This window comes from Neophocaena asiaeorientalis, unplaced genomic scaffold (assembly GCF_003031525.2).
Source record: "Neophocaena asiaeorientalis asiaeorientalis breed wild unplaced genomic scaffold, Neophocaena_asiaeorientalis_V1.1 scaffold308, whole genome shotgun sequence".
In the NCBI taxonomy this organism is placed as follows: Eukaryota; Metazoa; Chordata; class Mammalia; order Artiodactyla; family Phocoenidae; genus Neophocaena; species Neophocaena asiaeorientalis.
Genome location: NW_020172768.1, coordinates 2888530 through 2905963, shown reverse-complemented (window position 1 = coordinate 2905963; position 17434 = coordinate 2888530). Strand labels below are relative to the sequence as shown.

Sequence of the window (17434 nt, the reverse complement as noted above, 5' to 3'; positions counted from 1 at the left end):
GGGTCTCCTCAAAGCACTCATGTCCATGGAGTTACTTTGCAATTATGTCTACGTGTCTCACCAAATTGTAAACTCCAGGAGAGCTCTAGCTCCATGTTCTTGTCTAAAAACAAAAAGTAGGGTAGATATTCAAAACCTTGTTGATTGAACTGAAACACTGTAGTCCGTGCTTCTTTTTTAAGTGGTTAAAACTTGGTAACTTCGAGTTTATAGAGACTTCGGAATCCAGTGTAATTTCAGTAAGAACATGGAGCGAACACAGGGCTGCCAACATTTATTTTGCTAAGTGAGGATTTTTAAAAAACAACTACTGTTAATTATCAGCATCTTCTCACAAAAGAAAGGCCATTTTAGGGTTCGATATACGGGTCTGGAATAAAGATTTAGTCCTTTCTGAGAAGGCAGAGTTAGCAGACCCACGTCAGCCTATTCAGAAATTAAATAGATACATTAAACTATCTTGGAATAGAAGCATTACAAGAGAAACAGTTTCAAATATTACTTTGTACGTAATCGCTTCTTGATTTGTTTCTCCATTTGGGGATCTGTATCCAACAGAGACAGGCAATGTGGAGCTAACTGCCCAACTCCTCCTGAAATGCTATTTTTCTCAGCGTCCTGAAGGAATTCTGACAGAACACTCAGCATTTCTGCTCTATGAGGAAACCTCTGGGCAAACAGAGAGGAGCCGAGGAGCAGCAGTCCTGTCTCCAGTTGCTCCCCTCCCTCCCCAACCACGCCGGGAAGAAAGTCGGCCAAGAACTGGGGCCTGGTGGCCGGTGGGGAGCCCTCCAGGACTTATCTGGGAAGGTGACATCTACCTCCAGGAGAGCAGGGACACAGGCGCGCACACCGAGGGCACGCGGCTAAACACACAAGGACGTCCACGCTGCCAGAGAGGGCTGGCGCTGCTCGTCTTGCTCAGGACGCTCTCTCCGGGGCGGCGGGATGCCGGGTTCTGCTAAGGGAAGGCAGGAGGAAAGCCAAGGCAGAGGAGGGGGTGGTTCTCATTCTGCATCCCTCGGGCTGAGGACCGTCTGTCCGCCCACTAGCCCGGAGGCTGGGAGCTTCTTTTTAGTCATCTCTGCTTCCCCAGCACTTAGGACACTGTCTGGCTTGAGTCCATCAGCAAGCCAAAGCTCTGGACTCCACCGCAACCATGTCCCTTTGCCCTGTTGGTTTACGATCACCCAGCACATCACTCCGTAGTGGATCCTCACCCCCGTTCCCCTTGACAAAGAAATAGGCTCAGGACGCCTCGGGTGGACACCAGGAAGAGACCATTTACCACTATCTAGGGCAGTGCTTGGCCTGTAGTATGTGTTAAATAAACACGCAAGGAACAAATGAGTGGCGCTCGGCTCTGACTCCAGTCTCCTGGCTCTCAGTCCAGGGGATGCAGAATAAGAGCTACCCCCTCGTCTGCCTCAGCTTTCCTCCTCCTTTCACTTTGCGGGACACACATCCTGTCTCCCCTGAGAGTGTGTCCTGAGGAAACAAGACCCAGTAACCCACAGCCCCATGCTAAGGAGCAAACGCCAGCCCCTCTCCAGCAGTGTGATACATCTGTCCGCTGGGCTGGAAAGAGAGCCTCACGTGTTTAACTGCATGCCGTCAACGTCTGCACCCGAGTCCCTGTTCTGCTGGAGCAGTGGTAGGTGTCACCTTCCCAGATAAGCCCTTGATGGCTTCCTACAGGCCATAGCCTTGGACACTTTGAAGTCCCTTCCTGGCCTCGCGATTCTATGGACATTCTATTCTATTCTGTGATGCTGGTCATACCTTGCATCCAAGAACCTCAGGGCTTTCAGACTCCACTGCAACCGTGTCACTTTGCCCTGTTGAGACACTGTTTGTATTTGATCTTCTGGCTGCTCCCTGCGAGTTGTTTTACCTTCCTGCCCAGATAACAAACTCAAGGCCACGGACTCCCTGACCAAGAAGCCAAGGCAAAGGCAGGCTTCTTGGGCTTTGCAACATCTGACTCTTATTAAGGCCCCCCCACTTCCAGGAGCGGCCATGCTCCATCCTTGTCAACAAGAGTATATCAACAGGATTGGCTCACACATGGGAAGTGTGACCTCAATGCTGGGGAGAGAAAGAGGAAGTACTGTCAAAAAGACTCTACCGATTACTTCTACCAGACAGGTGGAGATACAGTAAGTGGGAAGACGGCAGAGGGCCCCGTGGTTGCAGTGCAGGAAGGAGTGAAAGCAGAGGGAGGCTCAGTTGGATTCCGGATGTGAAGACAGCCAGGACGGGTGCACGGGGGCCTACAGAAAACCCCAAGCCCTCCGGGCCAGCTGGGGCTGACCCCCAGACACTCACCCCCTTCTTAAGACCTTCCCCCTAGGTTCTGCCCACTCCGCTTCCCCAGCAGGCCACACCGTGGGTCCACACCGAATGAGACCGATAGTTTATTCTCATGCTGGAAAGAAACCAGTAGAAAATATATTAAAAATATCAGTGCTCTTCTCCGACTCAGCTTCTCTGGGCCTCCTGCAAGAGCGCGAGGAGGGGGTCATCAGCTCTGAGGGCAAAGGTGAGGGTGCGGCGGCTGTAGTGCTCGGGGTCCTGCTCCAGGTTCTCGATCACCTCGGCCAGCAGGTGGGCCCGCTCCACGCCTGCACCAGGGGCCTCGAAGCCCAGGGCAGTGAAGTGCACGTGCAGGTGGTAGTAGGAGGGCAGGTAGTGCAGGTACACGCGAAGGCGGTCTCCCGCCACCTGGTAGCGCTGCAGGATGGCTTCCTGGCAAGAAAGGGGAGGGGCGGGGAGGCTCATCGTGCTGCCCACACACCGGCGCCAGAACCCCCTCCTGCCCACGGCCCCGACCAGCCTCTCCACCCGCTGTTGGCTTCGGATCCCTGTCTTCCATTCTTGGGGGTCAGCAAGTGCAGGGGACAGCAGCAAGGCGGAGGCTCTTTCTCCCAAGGATGGGGACGGTGGCCTCGATCAGGCTTCCCCGCTCCAACCTGGTAAAACACCTGCTTCCTCACAGTTGCCTCTGGGCCTCTAGGAAGTCTCGGTGCTAAGGACAGGCCCAGGTTTCCAAGACTGTGGGGACTACCCTGCCCTGGATGATTTACCAGACTTGTATCATCAAGTAGGTGGGAAGAGGCCTTGCTCTCCCTTTCAGCATAGAACAGAGTGGAGCTGGGCTGCGGCAGAGCTAAGGGCTTGGTGGCAGAGAAAGGATAGGGGAGGGGACGCGAGCAGGGCTGCCCTGGACAGACCAGGGAGTCATAATAGGATCATCAAATTCTTGCAGGACTCCTGGTTGGAAGAGGAAAGCATCACCTTCGGCCCTGGCTCCCTTTGCCTGCCCCAACCTTGCTCAGGGGTAGAGCTTTTTCTACCACACCCCCTTCAGGAGCCTCCAAGGCTTGGAATTAAGAGGAGACTTAATTACCACTGTAGGCAAATCCCTGAGGCCGCAGGGGTGAAGAGAAAAAGACAGGGCCTCAGCGTGCTCGGAATACATCCTGGAATTGTATTCTATTCTGCATTTGGCGCTCCCCCGGGGATCTCGGCAGCAGGGTGACACCAGGACCAGGGCACCCGAAGGGCTTCCTGGGAGGTGCTGCCGGAACTGTCAGGGCAGGCGCAAGTGCTGGCCCAGCATCTCCCAGGGGCTCTGCATCCAGAGGCTGTTTCAGCAGAGAAACGAGTTACCGGGAAAAGAGAAAGGCAGCCAGGGGGATGGGGACGTGGGCATGCGGGGCAGAAGGCAGTTGGCACAGGACAGGCAGGGGCCGCAGGTGAAGGGAGAGTGGCCCCAAGCACAGCCCCTCCTTCAGGTCTGCGGCAGAGCCTCAGAGCAGCTCTTGTTGAACCCGACCTGGTCGGGGGAGCCTCTTCCCCGCTGGGCACCCTGGTGACAGCAGGCCTGCCATGGAGGCCGCATCTTCTAATGTCTCCAGCTGAGACCAAGCCCACAGAATAATGGAATCAGAAGGAAGAAGGACCCCCTCCAGACACCGAGGCCCAGAGAGGTGAAGTGACCTGCCTGAGGTCATCCAGTGGGCTAAGGTCAAAGTGTCAAACCAGGACCAGGACCCAAGACTCGAGACTCTCTTCCCCCATCTCCCCTCGCCCCCAGGGCTCCTTTCAGCAACGCTGTAATTTCATTCGATTCAGCAAATCTCCCAGAGAGAAAGGATCCCAGAATGCCAGGTGCTAGAGGATTCAGTCTCTTCCCTCACGGTAGATGCGGGGACACAGACACACGTCAGGTCGTGCACCATCTACCCGAGAAACACGTCTGGCATGATGTGGCTGTCGTGAGCGGGGCAGGTAACCCTGGGATGGGAGGGCATCCCAGACGTGACCTGCAGGACACAGGCAGGGAGCAAGAGCGGGAACCCGAGCTGAGGAAGCCCGTGTCGGGTGAGGCAAGGGGGTTAAGAGTAGAGCTAGAGGGCAGGGCAGGACCAGGAACAGGGGCCTCGTGAGGCCCCCTAAAAGCCTTCATGGGCCGCTGCACGGGCATTCGGAGAGGAGCCCTTTTCACGAGACGGACTTCTGGAAGGGGTGAGGAAAGGGGCCCGGGAACACAATGGAACTGGAGTGTAACGCCCCTGGGCTCCGGCACAGATTCGGCCCCGGCAGCTCACCTGCCCCTCCTGGAGGATGTTCCTGAGCAGTGGCAGGTGCTCTGGGGTGAGGTCCCGAAGCGACTTGATGTCCCGGCGATGGCAGATGGCAATCAGATACAGGTCATCGAGCTGTGCGGAGACAGGCAGGGGTAAACCGGGCTCAGCAGGGGACAGGGCCGGGGAGGCTGCCAATCGTGGAATTCCGCCCAGAAACCAGGAAGCACCCACACCCCAAGGCCTGCAGTGTCAGCCACGGCCAATCCCAGGGACCCCGTGGCAGGACCAATCCCCAGGCAACGTGGGCGTCCTCGTGGCCAGGGTGAGTGGGACAGTCTAAGGGACAGAGCTTCTGTTTATTCTTCCTGCTAAAAAATACCATATGAGAGTATTTACATACTCACAGCTGATGGGGAATGAGCGGCGGGAAGGAGGTTCAAGAAAATGCCAAGCACAACTCTTATGGTCTAATCGCATGTACAGAAGTAACTGCTGTAAGACATAAGGTGATAAGAGTGCAGGAGGAAGAAGGACAGACTAGCTAGGGTGATCCCGAGAGGCTTCCTAGAAGAGAAGGCAGGGCACCCGGGTCTTGAAGAAGAGGTAGGGTTTGGAGAAAGGGCATTGAGGTAGAGGAAAGCAAAGGCTCAGAGGCAAGAAAGTCTAGGGCATCTAGGTGGGAGAGTAAACAACTCCATGTGCCTGGAATCAGAGGCAGGCGAGGAAGTGAAGGGGCATGTGACGGGGGGGAAGGGAGCCTCAGGCCAGCGGGGCAGTGAGCTCCACCATGGCCTCACCCTCTCCTCCCTTCCCCTATCTCACAGGGCTCACAGACGGCCCTTCCTGCCATCCGTCCTAAACAGTGCCTTGCTGAGGACCTGGAGTTCACAACAGTCCTGAGACCCAAGGCCAACAAGGTCTTGAGCCAGAGAAGAGCAAACGGACTCTTCCTCTTGCCCAGAAAACCCTCCCAGCCGTCTCTGCTTACCCAAACCCTGGCCTTGGCCAGTTTCACATCCTCGTGCGAGGCAAGCCCCAGACACCAGGGCTCCAAGGGCCGAGGCATGGAGAGAATCCAGCAGCCCTCAGCCCTGCAATCTGAGCTGCTAGATTCCTCAATGAGATAATTTGGGGACCATGAGTCACCCAACCAAATCCCCAAGGGCCCCAACTTAAAAACTTAGAATGACATTCTCCATATGGTGCGGGATGTCCAACTGTGCCTCTTCATGCCAACAGTCTCTCCATGCCATACACATTCTTCTCCTCCAGGGCCCTAAGAATCCAGGCTTTCTGCCCCAGACCTGCTACAGATAAGCCCAGTGGGAACCTCCCGGCAGATGGCTAAGCTGTGCCCACCCAGGCCTCCGTTTTGCCTACAAGTCCCTTCTGGGCTCTTCCTTCTCATGGCCTATGTCCAAGACTCTCGCACTAGCTAGGGGCCCAAGGAGAAGTAGGAAATAAAACTGCTTGAACCTGGAGTGTGTGTGCATGTCTGTGGGTGTCTTCAGCTGTTCCACGTGTCACTGTCACAGGACTTCCAAATAACAGTAGCCTTTATTTTAGATGGTATCTGCTGATGAACGCCAAACGTGACATGAAATCACACCTCTCTGCTCCACTGGCATCGAGTGAAGCATGAAGGCTGTGCCAGGTTATCAGCTCACGGGATGGGCGAGGGAAGGAAAACAAACCCATTCTTTGGGATCAGACGTGACCCTGCATTTCCTGCAGGCAGCCAAAGGGCCCCGGCCCAGAGATACCGGTGATGGGGCTCACAGTGAGGTGAGGAAGGAGGAGAGAAGGCGGCCAGAGGCTGCAGAGGACAGGAGGGGCGGTGTGAGTGAAGACGGCTCCCGGGAAAGCTGCTCTCAAGAAGGTCGGGGCAGGGGCCGCTAGGGGGCCAGGCAGCAGAGCTGAGAGGCTTGGAGGAGGGGGGTGGCCCTGGGCCACCGGAGGCCTCCTCTGTGGCTCGGGTAGTGCACGGGACTCCTCGGGTCGGTCACCCTACTTTCTGCCGGCCAGTGTTGCAGACCGTGGGCCTGCCTGGATCTGCCGGTATCCAGGGCACGGGGAGAGGGTGAACCGTCCACCTCAGGGCTCCAGGTGCTCCTGGAAGAGAGGGTGCAGCTCCCCAGCTTGGCTGGTAAAGGAACAGCCCGCGAGGTCATGGATGCAAACACTGCCCCATCCTCACCCCCAGGGTGGGAGGTGAGCCAGAAAGAGGCTTTAACTGGCCCATTAAAGTGTAAACATTTGTTTTACGTGCTCCCACTGCAGAGAACTCAGGCCTCCCCTTTGGTTAATTATAATCTGCTTAGAGAGAGCGAGCAACATGAGGAGGAAAGGGCAGGATTAAGGAGGCCCAGCAGCCTGGAGCAGGGCACTCAGAGACCAGAGAGGCCCAGCACGAAATCCCTTACCTGCTGCTGGTTCCACTTGAGGTCGGGGATGAGGACAAAGCCATCAGAGGGATCTGGATTCTCAAAAACAATCCGGTCAGCTTCAGCCTTCCTGTCGAGAATATTGTACACCCACTGGAAGGAAGGGGAGAGAGGGGGTTCACAGACCAGTCATTTTCCCTGAGAGACACCCCACAGTGGGCCAGGTAGGCTCTCAGGCCTCCCCAGGAAGGACAGCCAAGTCTGAAAGGGCCACTATGCTCGGGGGACCGACACTCAGGCTGTCCTGTTCCGGGGAGCTACTCTTGGGGGTCCGGAAGGGACTTCCCCTCTCCCACTACAGCCATCCCCACAGGGACCACGGCAACTCAGACAGGGCCATTGAGGCAGTTCCTGGCCGGCACTGTGCACATGCTCTGCTCTGGCCTCACAGGCCTGGTCTGCAGCCGCCCCTTCCACTGCCCACAGGACTCGGGAAAAGCGTCCCATGGGCGGGCCCTGTCCCACTTTATTCAGGACCACGGGCAGAGAGTCAGGCTGGGGGTTTCTTCTGCAGAGGAAGTCCGCTACACACCAGGGTGGGGAAAGGCTCAGGTTCTAGAAGTTAGTGTGCTGGGTTTCTCAGCCTGCTGGGATCCTTGTGAGGGCTGGGGTTAGCACCGCTGCCCCACCTGGGGACCCAGCTGACATGCACCCTTCATGACAAAGCAGAACAAACGCCACGTGGAGAGGCGATTACACAGACCTTTCCTGTTAACCCCAGGCTGCCAGCTCTCTCACGCCCTTTGATTAGCTGCTGTCAACAGTCTTCAGAGGACCCTTCCTTGGGTGCTGCGTGAATCCCAAGGGCATCACTTTACCATTAAGGTCCCGGAGGCCTCTCTGAAGAAGCCAGCCTGCAGGGAGGTTAAGATAAGAAGGACCCTGTTCTCACGGGGATCCAACCCCCCAGCCCCGGCTCTTCTCCACTTCCCCAGAGGTCTGAGAGCCCTTTGCCAACACTTCCTTCCAGGCCAGTGAACTCTGTGCCTGAAATCCAAGAGCGAACCCTGCTGGAGAGCCACAGAGAGGGCAGGACCTGGGCTCATACGGCTGCCCCTTCCGCCCCGCAGTCACGAAGGGCCTCAAGCTGCCCGAGCGGTGGATGGGAGGCCAGGGCGCCGACACGGCCAGGCCAGCGGAGGGCTCCTCTGCCCACCACCAGGAACGCTGGTGCAGCAGTGTCAGTGAGGGCCAGGGCTACACACATCCTCCCCCATGCCCCGCCGAGTCCACATCCTCTGCTGTCGGCCAGCAGGGCCAAGGCCAAGTGCAACTGTCTGAGATGCAGAGCGAGGAGGCAGAGAAAACCTGCCTGGGACAATCTGGGCCTCCCAGACCCCCTGGTAAGACCCACAGCCCGCTCACAATATGGTCAAGAAGAGCCTGGCAGTGCCACTTGTTGGGTGGAGTCTGGGGGCCGCCCAGCAGTGGCTTCCTCGTGCAGCACTGGGGCCAGAGCGATGCACAGCCCAGCAGGTGGAGAACATTCCAGGGAGGGACATTCCAGTCAGAATGTCCTCTCTGACTGGAACTCTCTCTAAGAATGTGCTACTGGAGAAAAAAAGCCAGCCGGATCCTGACCTGAAACCTCCCAAAAATAAACGGAAGGGAGGGGATGGTGTCCCTGCGTGGAGAGCCCTGGTGTGGCCCAGCCTCCCTGGGGCCCTGCTTTTGCCCACAGATAAGCAGCTCTGCCTCCGCCTGGAAAGCAGATGTCGTCTGGGAGAGAATGAACAGGCTCTGGAGCCCAACAAGACTGGGCTCATCTCTCACTTCCACCACTAACTAGCTGCACGCTGGCAAAGTGACTTCATCTGGGACTTCCCTGGTGGCACAGTGGTTAAGAATCCGCCTGCCAATGCAGGGGACAGGGGTTCAAGCCCTGGTCCGGGAAGATCCCACATGCCTTGGAGCATCTAAGCCCGTGCGCCACAACTACTGAGCCTGCGCTCTAGAGCCTGCGAGCCACAACTACTGAGCCCGCGCGCCTAGAGCCCGTGCTCCGCAACAAGAGAAGCCACCGCAGTAAGAAGCCCACGCACCGCAACGAAGGCCCCCGCTCCCCACAGCTAGAGAAAAGCCCGCATACAGCAACGAAGACCCAACGCAGCCCAAAATAAATAAATACATAAAGAACTAGCATCTTTTAAAAAAAAAAAAAAAAGTGATTTCATCTCTCTAAGCCTTGGTTTCCTCCTTCCTCAAGAGGATCTAACAACACCCCCAAGTGAGGGTTGTGGTGCGAACTGTAAGTGAGAAAATGCGTGTGAAATTGCCCAACACGGAGCCCTGCCCAGGGATGCAACTGAGAACAGGGAAGGTGCTGGGAAGGCTCCAAGGGGAGGTCAGGCTGGGCTTGCCCGAGGCTACAAGACCGACTGTGGAAAGGCAAAAAAGAAAGCGGATGAGAGCAAAGGAGGTGCGCTGAGGGGACCACGTGCGGGGCTGGAACGGCACGTGAGGGCTGGGAAGCTGTGCTGTGATGAGCCTATCTCACGGGACCACCCTGTGCGGCAAGCCCGTAAGGTGGGCACTGTCGGGGTCCCCATATTGCAGGGAAGGAAGAGGTAGGTGCAAGGAAGTTCACCCAAGTTCACACATTCCGACCCAGAGTCCGGCCCCAGAGCCCAGGCTGCAGGCCACATGGGTAAGGCCTCTGGGAGAGCCAGGAGAGGTCTGAATACACAGGATGTCTCAGCCCAGATTAGAGAGGGAGGAGAGCCAGGGAACAAAGCCCACATGAATCATAGGGGTGACATAAGGGAGAGTAACACGCTGGGAAAGCAAGCCCGGGAGCCTCGGCCCCGCAGACGATATGGGGGTGCTGGCAGCTTCTGGACGCACCCGGCACGACTTCTTCCCTGTAGGCGACACTGGCAACTGACCCAGAAGCCCCTCTCCCCGAGCCCCCTCTTCACTCTCCTCCTGCTCTTTTTTGCTGGCCCCTCTCCTCCAGCCGCCCCTCCCCTGCCTGCGTCTCAGCCCCACACTCTCCCATCCTCCCTGGAACCTGTGTGGGCAACGGCGGCCACCACTCTGGTGCCTTTTCTGCGCTGGAAATGGCAGCAGGCACATGATATGTGGCACGGCTCTCAGCTTCCACTGGGACCCCAGGAGGGAGGTGCCGTCGGTCACATTTTCCAGACAAGGAAACTGGGACTCAGAAATGAAGGATGAGATCGCGAGGCTCCGGGGCGGCAGGACTAGAGTCCAAACCCTGGGCCGACAGAGAAGCCCTGATCAGATGACTCACAAATCAGTCTCCAAGGATCCAGATGCAGACACCCCACCACATTTTTTTTTACTGGGAAATTACAAACACCTCAAATTTGAGCAGCCAAATAGGGTAGTTGGCTTAGAGCACAGACACTGGGGCCAGACCGCCTGGCTTTGAAGCCAGTCTCCAAAGGCCTGCTGTGAAGATACGATGCCTGTAAAATGCTTGGGACAGTCGCTGTTCTGTCACCTCGTGAGTTCCAAGAAGTGCCAAACTAACTCACTGTCCTCGACGTAAACCACTCCGCTGCCCACGCCCCCGTGCTGGCTAACAATCCGACTCTGTACCATGCATCGCCCAAGCTACCCCTGGACTCACCCCAGGCCCTTCCCTCACTGCTCCAAATCACCCACGTCTACGCCTTAATCGCAAGGGAAGCTCCCCGCTGCCCCTGCCTCGGTTCAGTCTTCCTCCCTCTTCTACTCTCACAACTTCCACATGATTCTTTAAATCTGATCACGTTACCCGCGTGCTTCAAACCTTTAACAGGATGCTCATCGCTCTGGCAATCGCCCACAAATCTGACGATCATTAGAACAAAAAGATTTTTTTAAATGCGGATTTCCCAGCTCTACTCCCAGCTTCATTCTGACTCAGGAGATATGGAGGAGGGCCCTGTGCTCTGTATTTAAAGAAACCTAACCAGGCCATCCTGACGAGCAGCAAGGTGTGGGAACTCCTGGTCTCCTGGACAAAGTGCACAAGCCTCTTTGTGGCCCCCGCCTGCCTTCTCCTGCCCGTTCCCGAAATGCATCAAATGGGTCCAGTCCTCTGTGCCCCTATACTTGTTCCTCCCTCTGCCTGGAGTGCCCTGTCTGCCTCTTCCAGCTGGCAAACTTCTCTTTGTCCTTTAAGACCCAACTGGAGGATCCTCTCCCCTGTGAAGCCCCCCACTGTCTGGGCTGATCACTCGCCCTCTGTGTCGATACTGTACCTCGCGTATAGACCGCCAAAGTGCTCATCCCATTATACTGCAGTTACCAGGTTGCAGGCCTATCTTCCTTACAAGACTGTGGGGACATTATCAGTGTTTATCTTGGTGACCCTCCAGAGCCTAGCACAGGGCCTGGTACATAGGGGATGCTCATTAATACAATGACTATTGCCCATTAAGCTGAGTGCTTGTAAACTTGCTAGAAACAGCCGAGAAAGGATACATGGGAAATTCCCTGGCAGTCCAGTGGTTAGGACTCGGCGCTTTCACTGCTGTGTGCCTGGGTTCGATCCCTGGTTGGGGTACTAAGATCTCACAAGCCATGCGGTGCGGCCAAAAAAAAAAAAAAAGAATACATGAACGCTCATGTCAAGCAGAAGCTGGTAGAGCAGAGGGGTTACTATTTCCCAAGAGGATCTGCATGATGGCCTGTGAGAAGGTATATATACGACTCACACCAGCTGTATTACAGGCTTCCTCTCTTGAACCCCACATACGCGCACATCCAGTGCAGCAGGACACACATTCCAGGACATCCCCCCGCAATCTTAGACACAGTCTAGGAAGATGGAGACATATTTCCCGTCTACTTAGAAGACAGGGCAAGTGCTGGGACTTCCTTAAAAAAAGGAAAAGTCAAGCCACTGTGAGTTAGAGGAGCCCTGTGCAAATAATGTGCAGGGGACCACGGCTAACAGCTGGGTTGGGTCTTCCCCAGGGGACCCCCTGCAAGCCCTGTCAACCTCCTGTCCTTCCTCCTCCCAGGCACAATCCACATCCCGAGACCCCACATACAGGACACCCTCCCTCCTCCGGGACAAATGGCTGTGAGCTTCCCACACTAGGACGTCCCACACCACCACAGCCTGAACCTTGGGTGGAGTATGTAGAGATACTCTACAGGAGAACGCCTGATCCATCACATTATCTCTGAGCGTGCACATGGGACCAGTTCCAGGCAGAGGCTCTGGCTGGTGCTGGGCACAGACCCAAGAAGTCGGATGTCTTAGCGAAATGGCCTTGCACCTGGCCCAGTTGCTGAAGACACTTCGAAGATGCTCCCAACCCACGGCCATCGCCCTGGGAGAAGAGGCCCTGCACCAGCCCCCGAGCCTGCCCCCTGCAATGGATGCAGGGGAGCAAGGGAAGGGGGTTTCTACCCTGTGACTCAACTCCTGGAGGCTGGTTTGCTGTGGGTGAAACCAGGGATAAGAGTCTGGACGAGGAGGCCTAACCAGCACCCGTCTTTACCGTTCACAGACCCCCGGCCAGGGCAAGCCATTCTGAGACCGTATCAAGGCTACTGTAGAGTACTTAGAAATTCTTTCCACGAACTGGACTGCTCTGAGATCCCCGAGTGCCTCGGCGGCGTGCCCAAGACCGCTGTCAATTCCCTTATCAATGAAGGTGACTATCCTCTATGAAAGAGCGATAGCCTCAGCCCAGCATTGTCTATGCCGTCTATCCTGCTTATTCTTCTCCACAGCACTCACAATCTCACGTTTTGTGTGGTTACTTATATATTCCCACGCTGACACCTGAACAAGGAGGTAAGCTCCGTGAAGGCAGGGGCGCCGCTCTACTCTCTGCCGTGTCCCGTGGCCTGTGCGGCGGGAGAGCGCTGGACCCTGGCACCACCTCGACAGGTGCCTGAGAAGATACACTGGCCGTGGGGACAGCACTCCGAATCTGACCCGTGGGGCTGGCCCAGGCCGTGGCGGCCAGTACCTGGATGCTGAGGCTCTGGGACTCCAGGTGCGGTAAGGTGATGTTCTTGTAATCGTCGCCCGTCTCCCGGACCAGGCGGAGGTCCCGGTGCAGGTACTTTTGCAGGTGTTTCTCTGTGGCAGGGTAAACCACGGTTGTCTTCACGTCTGCAATGACACAACACAGCCCGGGCCACAGTCAGCCACTCTCTCCACACAGTCCTGCCACACTCTGACCCTGACAGGCACCACGGAAAGGATGGGCCCGGTCTCCCTTTGATTCTCCAGTGAAGGGAGCCAAAGACTAAGAAGTTATGTTCACCCACGACCCACTCCCACGAGGTGCCTCGTGCCATTAAATTCATGACCTGAACCACACTCGGAATCTGGAAAATGTACGGTCTGGAAAATGTACGGTTTTCACTGATGGGTCACTAGGTCCCTCATCACCCTTAACCCTAGCCCTTCCCTCTTATTTTCTAAGCACAGGAATAAAACGTTTCTGTGGTTAAGACTCCGCGCCTCCACTGCAGGGCACACGGGTTCGGGGAACTAAGATCCCACATGCTGCGCAGAGTGGCCAAAAAAAAAAAAAAAAAAAAAAAAAGCCAAGCAGCCTCCTTAACGCAGAGCGGTGCAGCACAACAGTGGCTGAAGGCACAGACTCTGGGGCTGGACCATCAGGGTCCAAGTCCTGGCTCTGCCTGCTCCTCACTTGGGACCCCTGCCCCAGTCCAGGTGTTTACTCTCCCTGTGCCCCTACTTCTCCATCTGTCAGCTGAGGGTGATAATAGTTCATATGTCATAGGGTTGGGAGGATTAGCAAGTTAATACCTGTGGAGCTCTTAGAACAACAATGTCTAACGCGTAATAAATACTGGCTATTTTCAGCCCAGGGTTACCCAGTCTTGACTTTGGCACCATGAACATTTCCACCTAGATAATTCTTTGCTGTGGGGCTGTCCTGTGCATTGCAGGCTGTTTAGCAGCATTGCAGGTTTCCGCCGGGATGCTAGTTAAACCCTCTCTCCAGTTGTGACAACCATAAACGCCTCCAGACATTGCCAAGTGCCCCTGGGGGATAAAACTGCCCCCAGTTGAGAATCACCGTTTTCATCACAAGGAAACCTGGTAGTGTCCCTAAAGAGACTCTAGGCTAGGGTCCTAGTAAAACACCACCCGGTTTTGGTTAAGTCCTTTTTCCTATTTCTCTTAACATCTGCTACAACAGCTTCAACATAGATCTTAAAAGCAGGGAAGGAAAATGTTGTCTTAAAATCAGTTGGGATGTTTCTCAAAGGATCCAAGTCCTCCTTGACTCTAGATTCAGATGTGCTCTCCCAGAGAGGTCCCTGAGAGGAGCGGCCCAGCATGGGCATCGGACACTCCAGGAAATGCTCAGACTCACCTACATACCCAGAACTACCAACCTAGGTCTGAGGACGTAGGCGATTTTCATGCTCATTTCACAGGTGGGTAAAAAGAGTTCACAGGGATTCCAGACTCATTCGACACCACGCTGTGGGATGGGGCAGAGACGGGACTGGAACCATGGTCTTCCCTCCCTGAAGCCTGCTCTTTCCACCTCTGCCTGAAGGCCCACATCGTCTTCCAGCAGCTGAGTGCGGGCGTCCAAAGGCGCAATGCCAAGAGCGTGATGCCTGGTAGAACCAGAGGCCCCTGGCCTGTCAGCTCTAGCAAGCAGAGCAGCGCAGCATGGAGACACAGGCTGGCATACGACTCTCCCCTTCCTGGCTGTGCCACCTTGGGTGTTATTTAACCTTTGAATCTCAGCTTCCTCATCTATTTATGGTGCTCATAAAATCTAATTTACAGAGAGTCGTTGTTATCGTTAAACAAGGCATGTCAACTGGACCCACGTAAGCGCTAAATAAATGTCACCCCGCTTCCTAGGAATCTCTGCATCTGACCTGGAACGGGAGGCACAAAAGTCTCCTCGCAAGTGAGTCACTTCTCACTCCCACCACCCTCTAACAGCCCAGGGTCACAGGCCAGAGATCAAAGGTCAAGCACACCAAGCTCTCAGGAGACAGGAGACTGCCTGAAACAGATGGAATGTCAGCACCTTGGCCCTTGCAGTGCAGCCTGCTGGGGAAGGATGAGATGCTGGCACCAATCAGCCTGGGTTCAAATCCTGGCTGTGTAACCTTGGGCACGTGAGAAGCCAGTGAGCAGCAGGTGGGAAACCTCTAGAAGCTGCCCTCCACCTGCACCCCCATGGAAAAGTGCTCCTCCAATGCTGGCTCTTACTCTCCTTGTGTCGCCTGGGCGGGGCAGGCGGAGAAAGGCGCTCCCTCCGGGTGGGGAGACGGGCCGGGACAACCTAGAGAAGAGCCCGGCCCCACTGGCAATGCACACGCAGCCCTGGGCTCCCGGCCTGGGGGCCCCTGGCCGCTCCAGACTGGAAAGCCACGGCTTGCCACGGCTTGCCCGCCTGCCAAGGCTGGCCACAGACCGCCCCCGCCGCAGAGCCCTGGGAACCGGCCCCTCCTGCCCTCCCCCCAGCAGCAGGGAAAAATAAAAAGGCACTTTCCGGGGCTTCCCTGGTGGCGCAGTGGTTGAGAGTCTGCCTGCCGATGCAGGGGACGTGGGTTCGTGCCCCGGTCCGGGAAGATCCCACATGCCGTGGAGCGGCCGGGCCCATGAGCCACAGCCGCTGGGCCTGCGCGTCCGGAGCCCGTGCTCCGCAATGGGAGAGGCCATAACAGTGAGAGGCCCACATACTGCAAAAAAAAAAAAAAAAAAAAAAGGCACTTTCCAACTGCTCACTTTCTGCCGTCCTGTTTCCTTTCCTGAGACCCGCCTGCCTGGAGGAGGCGCACCTTGCTGCACTCTGAGCCCTGCCAGAGCCAGTCACCCCTTGCCCGGCCTCGGTCAGACCCTCGCTGCTGGCATCAGGGTGGGGACGCCCCTCCAGTCTCGCCCAGGCCCTGCTCCAAGCCCACTGACCGCCACTCTCCCCCGGCCGTCTCTGCCCCAGCCACAGAGACCCCCTTACACTCCCCACCGACTCCCACCTCTAGGCCTCACGCCTGCTGCCCCGTCTCATTCCCTTAGGCCTCCGTCCAAAGGCCAGCTCCCAGACGGCCCGACTAGAGAGGCACCCCTTACCTCCCCACACCCTGCCTCCTTCACCCCTCACTGCCTGACGATGGAGGACATATTTATTGTCTGATTCCCCCATTAGACGGACTTCCCTGGAGGACAGGGATTTGTGTCTACCTTAAAATTTTGTTTTATCATTTTATCCCCAGCACCTGGAAGAGCGCCTGGTATACAGCAGGTACTCAACAAATACTGAACAAATGAAAAAATGAATCTGGTCTTTTTAGACTTTAAACCCAGGAAGAGCATTTCTTGTCCCAAATGGAATAAAACCTCTCCGGAAAAAAAGAAAAAAAAGGTCAATATATTTCCCAATGCTGAGTTTCTCACTGGCAGCCAAAAGCAAACTCTGGTGTTTATCCAAATGACCTGCAACTGAGCTTCACGAGGAATCTGGGCGAGAGTCAATGCCCGATAAATGCTCAAACCATCGGATGAAAATACGTCGGGGAAGAGGACATCCACTCAGGGCCTCAAAAACATCTCCTCAGAGATTACTTATTAATTACAGAGGCGGACACAAAGTGACTGGACTGAACATCACTCCTCATGGGATGAACTGACGCTCTGGGCCTCCTGGGCTGTGCCGTGGTGTGCAAGACAAAGCGCATAACCTGCATCCAATCGCGAGGCGACATCCTCCTCCCAAACCCAGGGACGCTCTACGGAACAAGTGGCTTCACAGCTCTTCCCAAGTGTCACAGTTAGGGCTGAGGGGCTGCTCCAGATTACAGGACGCTAGGGACTGGACTGGATCCTGGACGGGGGCAGGACGGGGGTGTGCGGGAGATTCCTGCTTGAAAGGTGGTACTGAAACCCTGGCAAGATTTAATAATGGTCTCCACATCACTTAATGGCTTTGTATACATGTGGAAGTTCCCAAAATTGATCATTTTACTCTGGTTCCTAGGAGACACACACTGGCGTGCTCAGCACTGAGGGGCTACCACGTCTGCAACTTACTTTTCAATAACAGAGCGAATAGTAACAAAATATTATTATATGTGTATGTGGAGAGAGAAAAAGGAAATGTGGCCAAATGTTAACAAGAGGTGAAGGGCTTTTTAAGGGAGTTCTTTGTACTATTCTTACAGCCCTTCTGTAAGGTTGAAAATTTTTTTCGAAATATAAAGTTACATAAAAATGTGTTGGGGGCTTCCCTGGTGGCGCAGTGGTTGAGAATCCGCCTGCCGATGTAGGGGACACGGGTTTGTGCCCCGGTCCGGGAAGATCCCACATGCCGTGGAGCGGCTGGGCCCGTGAGCCATGGCTGCTGAGCCTGCGCGTCCGGAGCAGCGGGAGAGGCCACAACAGTGAGAGGCCCACGTACCACAAAAAAAAAAAAAAAAAAAAAA

The 17434-nt window shown here is 55.7% G+C and overlaps 2 protein-coding genes across 2 annotated transcripts in view; both read right to left on the bottom strand.

Moving 5' to 3' along the window:
* Positions 1-2347, bottom strand: part of ST3GAL4 (ST3 beta-galactoside alpha-2,3-sialyltransferase 4) — a 46801-nt gene extending 44454 nt beyond the window's left edge. Inside the window, exon 1 of the mRNA XM_024740824.1 lies at positions 2329-2347. The gene's annotated coding sequence lies outside the window, so the exon portion shown is untranslated. The remainder of the gene's footprint in view (positions 1-2328) is intronic.
* Positions 2348-2468: 121 nt separating this feature from the next.
* DCPS (decapping enzyme, scavenger) overlaps positions 2469-17434 on the bottom strand; it is a 34601-nt gene continuing 19635 nt past the window's right edge. Inside the window, exons 3-6 of the mRNA XM_024740833.1 lie at positions 12976-13121; positions 7016-7129; positions 4614-4724; positions 2469-2748 (exon numbers count right to left, since the gene is read on the bottom strand). Of these exons, the coding sequence (XP_024596601.1) occupies positions 2482-2748; positions 4614-4724; positions 7016-7129; positions 12976-13121 (638 nt within the window). The 3' untranslated portion in view covers positions 2469-2481. The remainder of the gene's footprint in view (positions 2749-4613; positions 4725-7015; positions 7130-12975; positions 13122-17434) is intronic.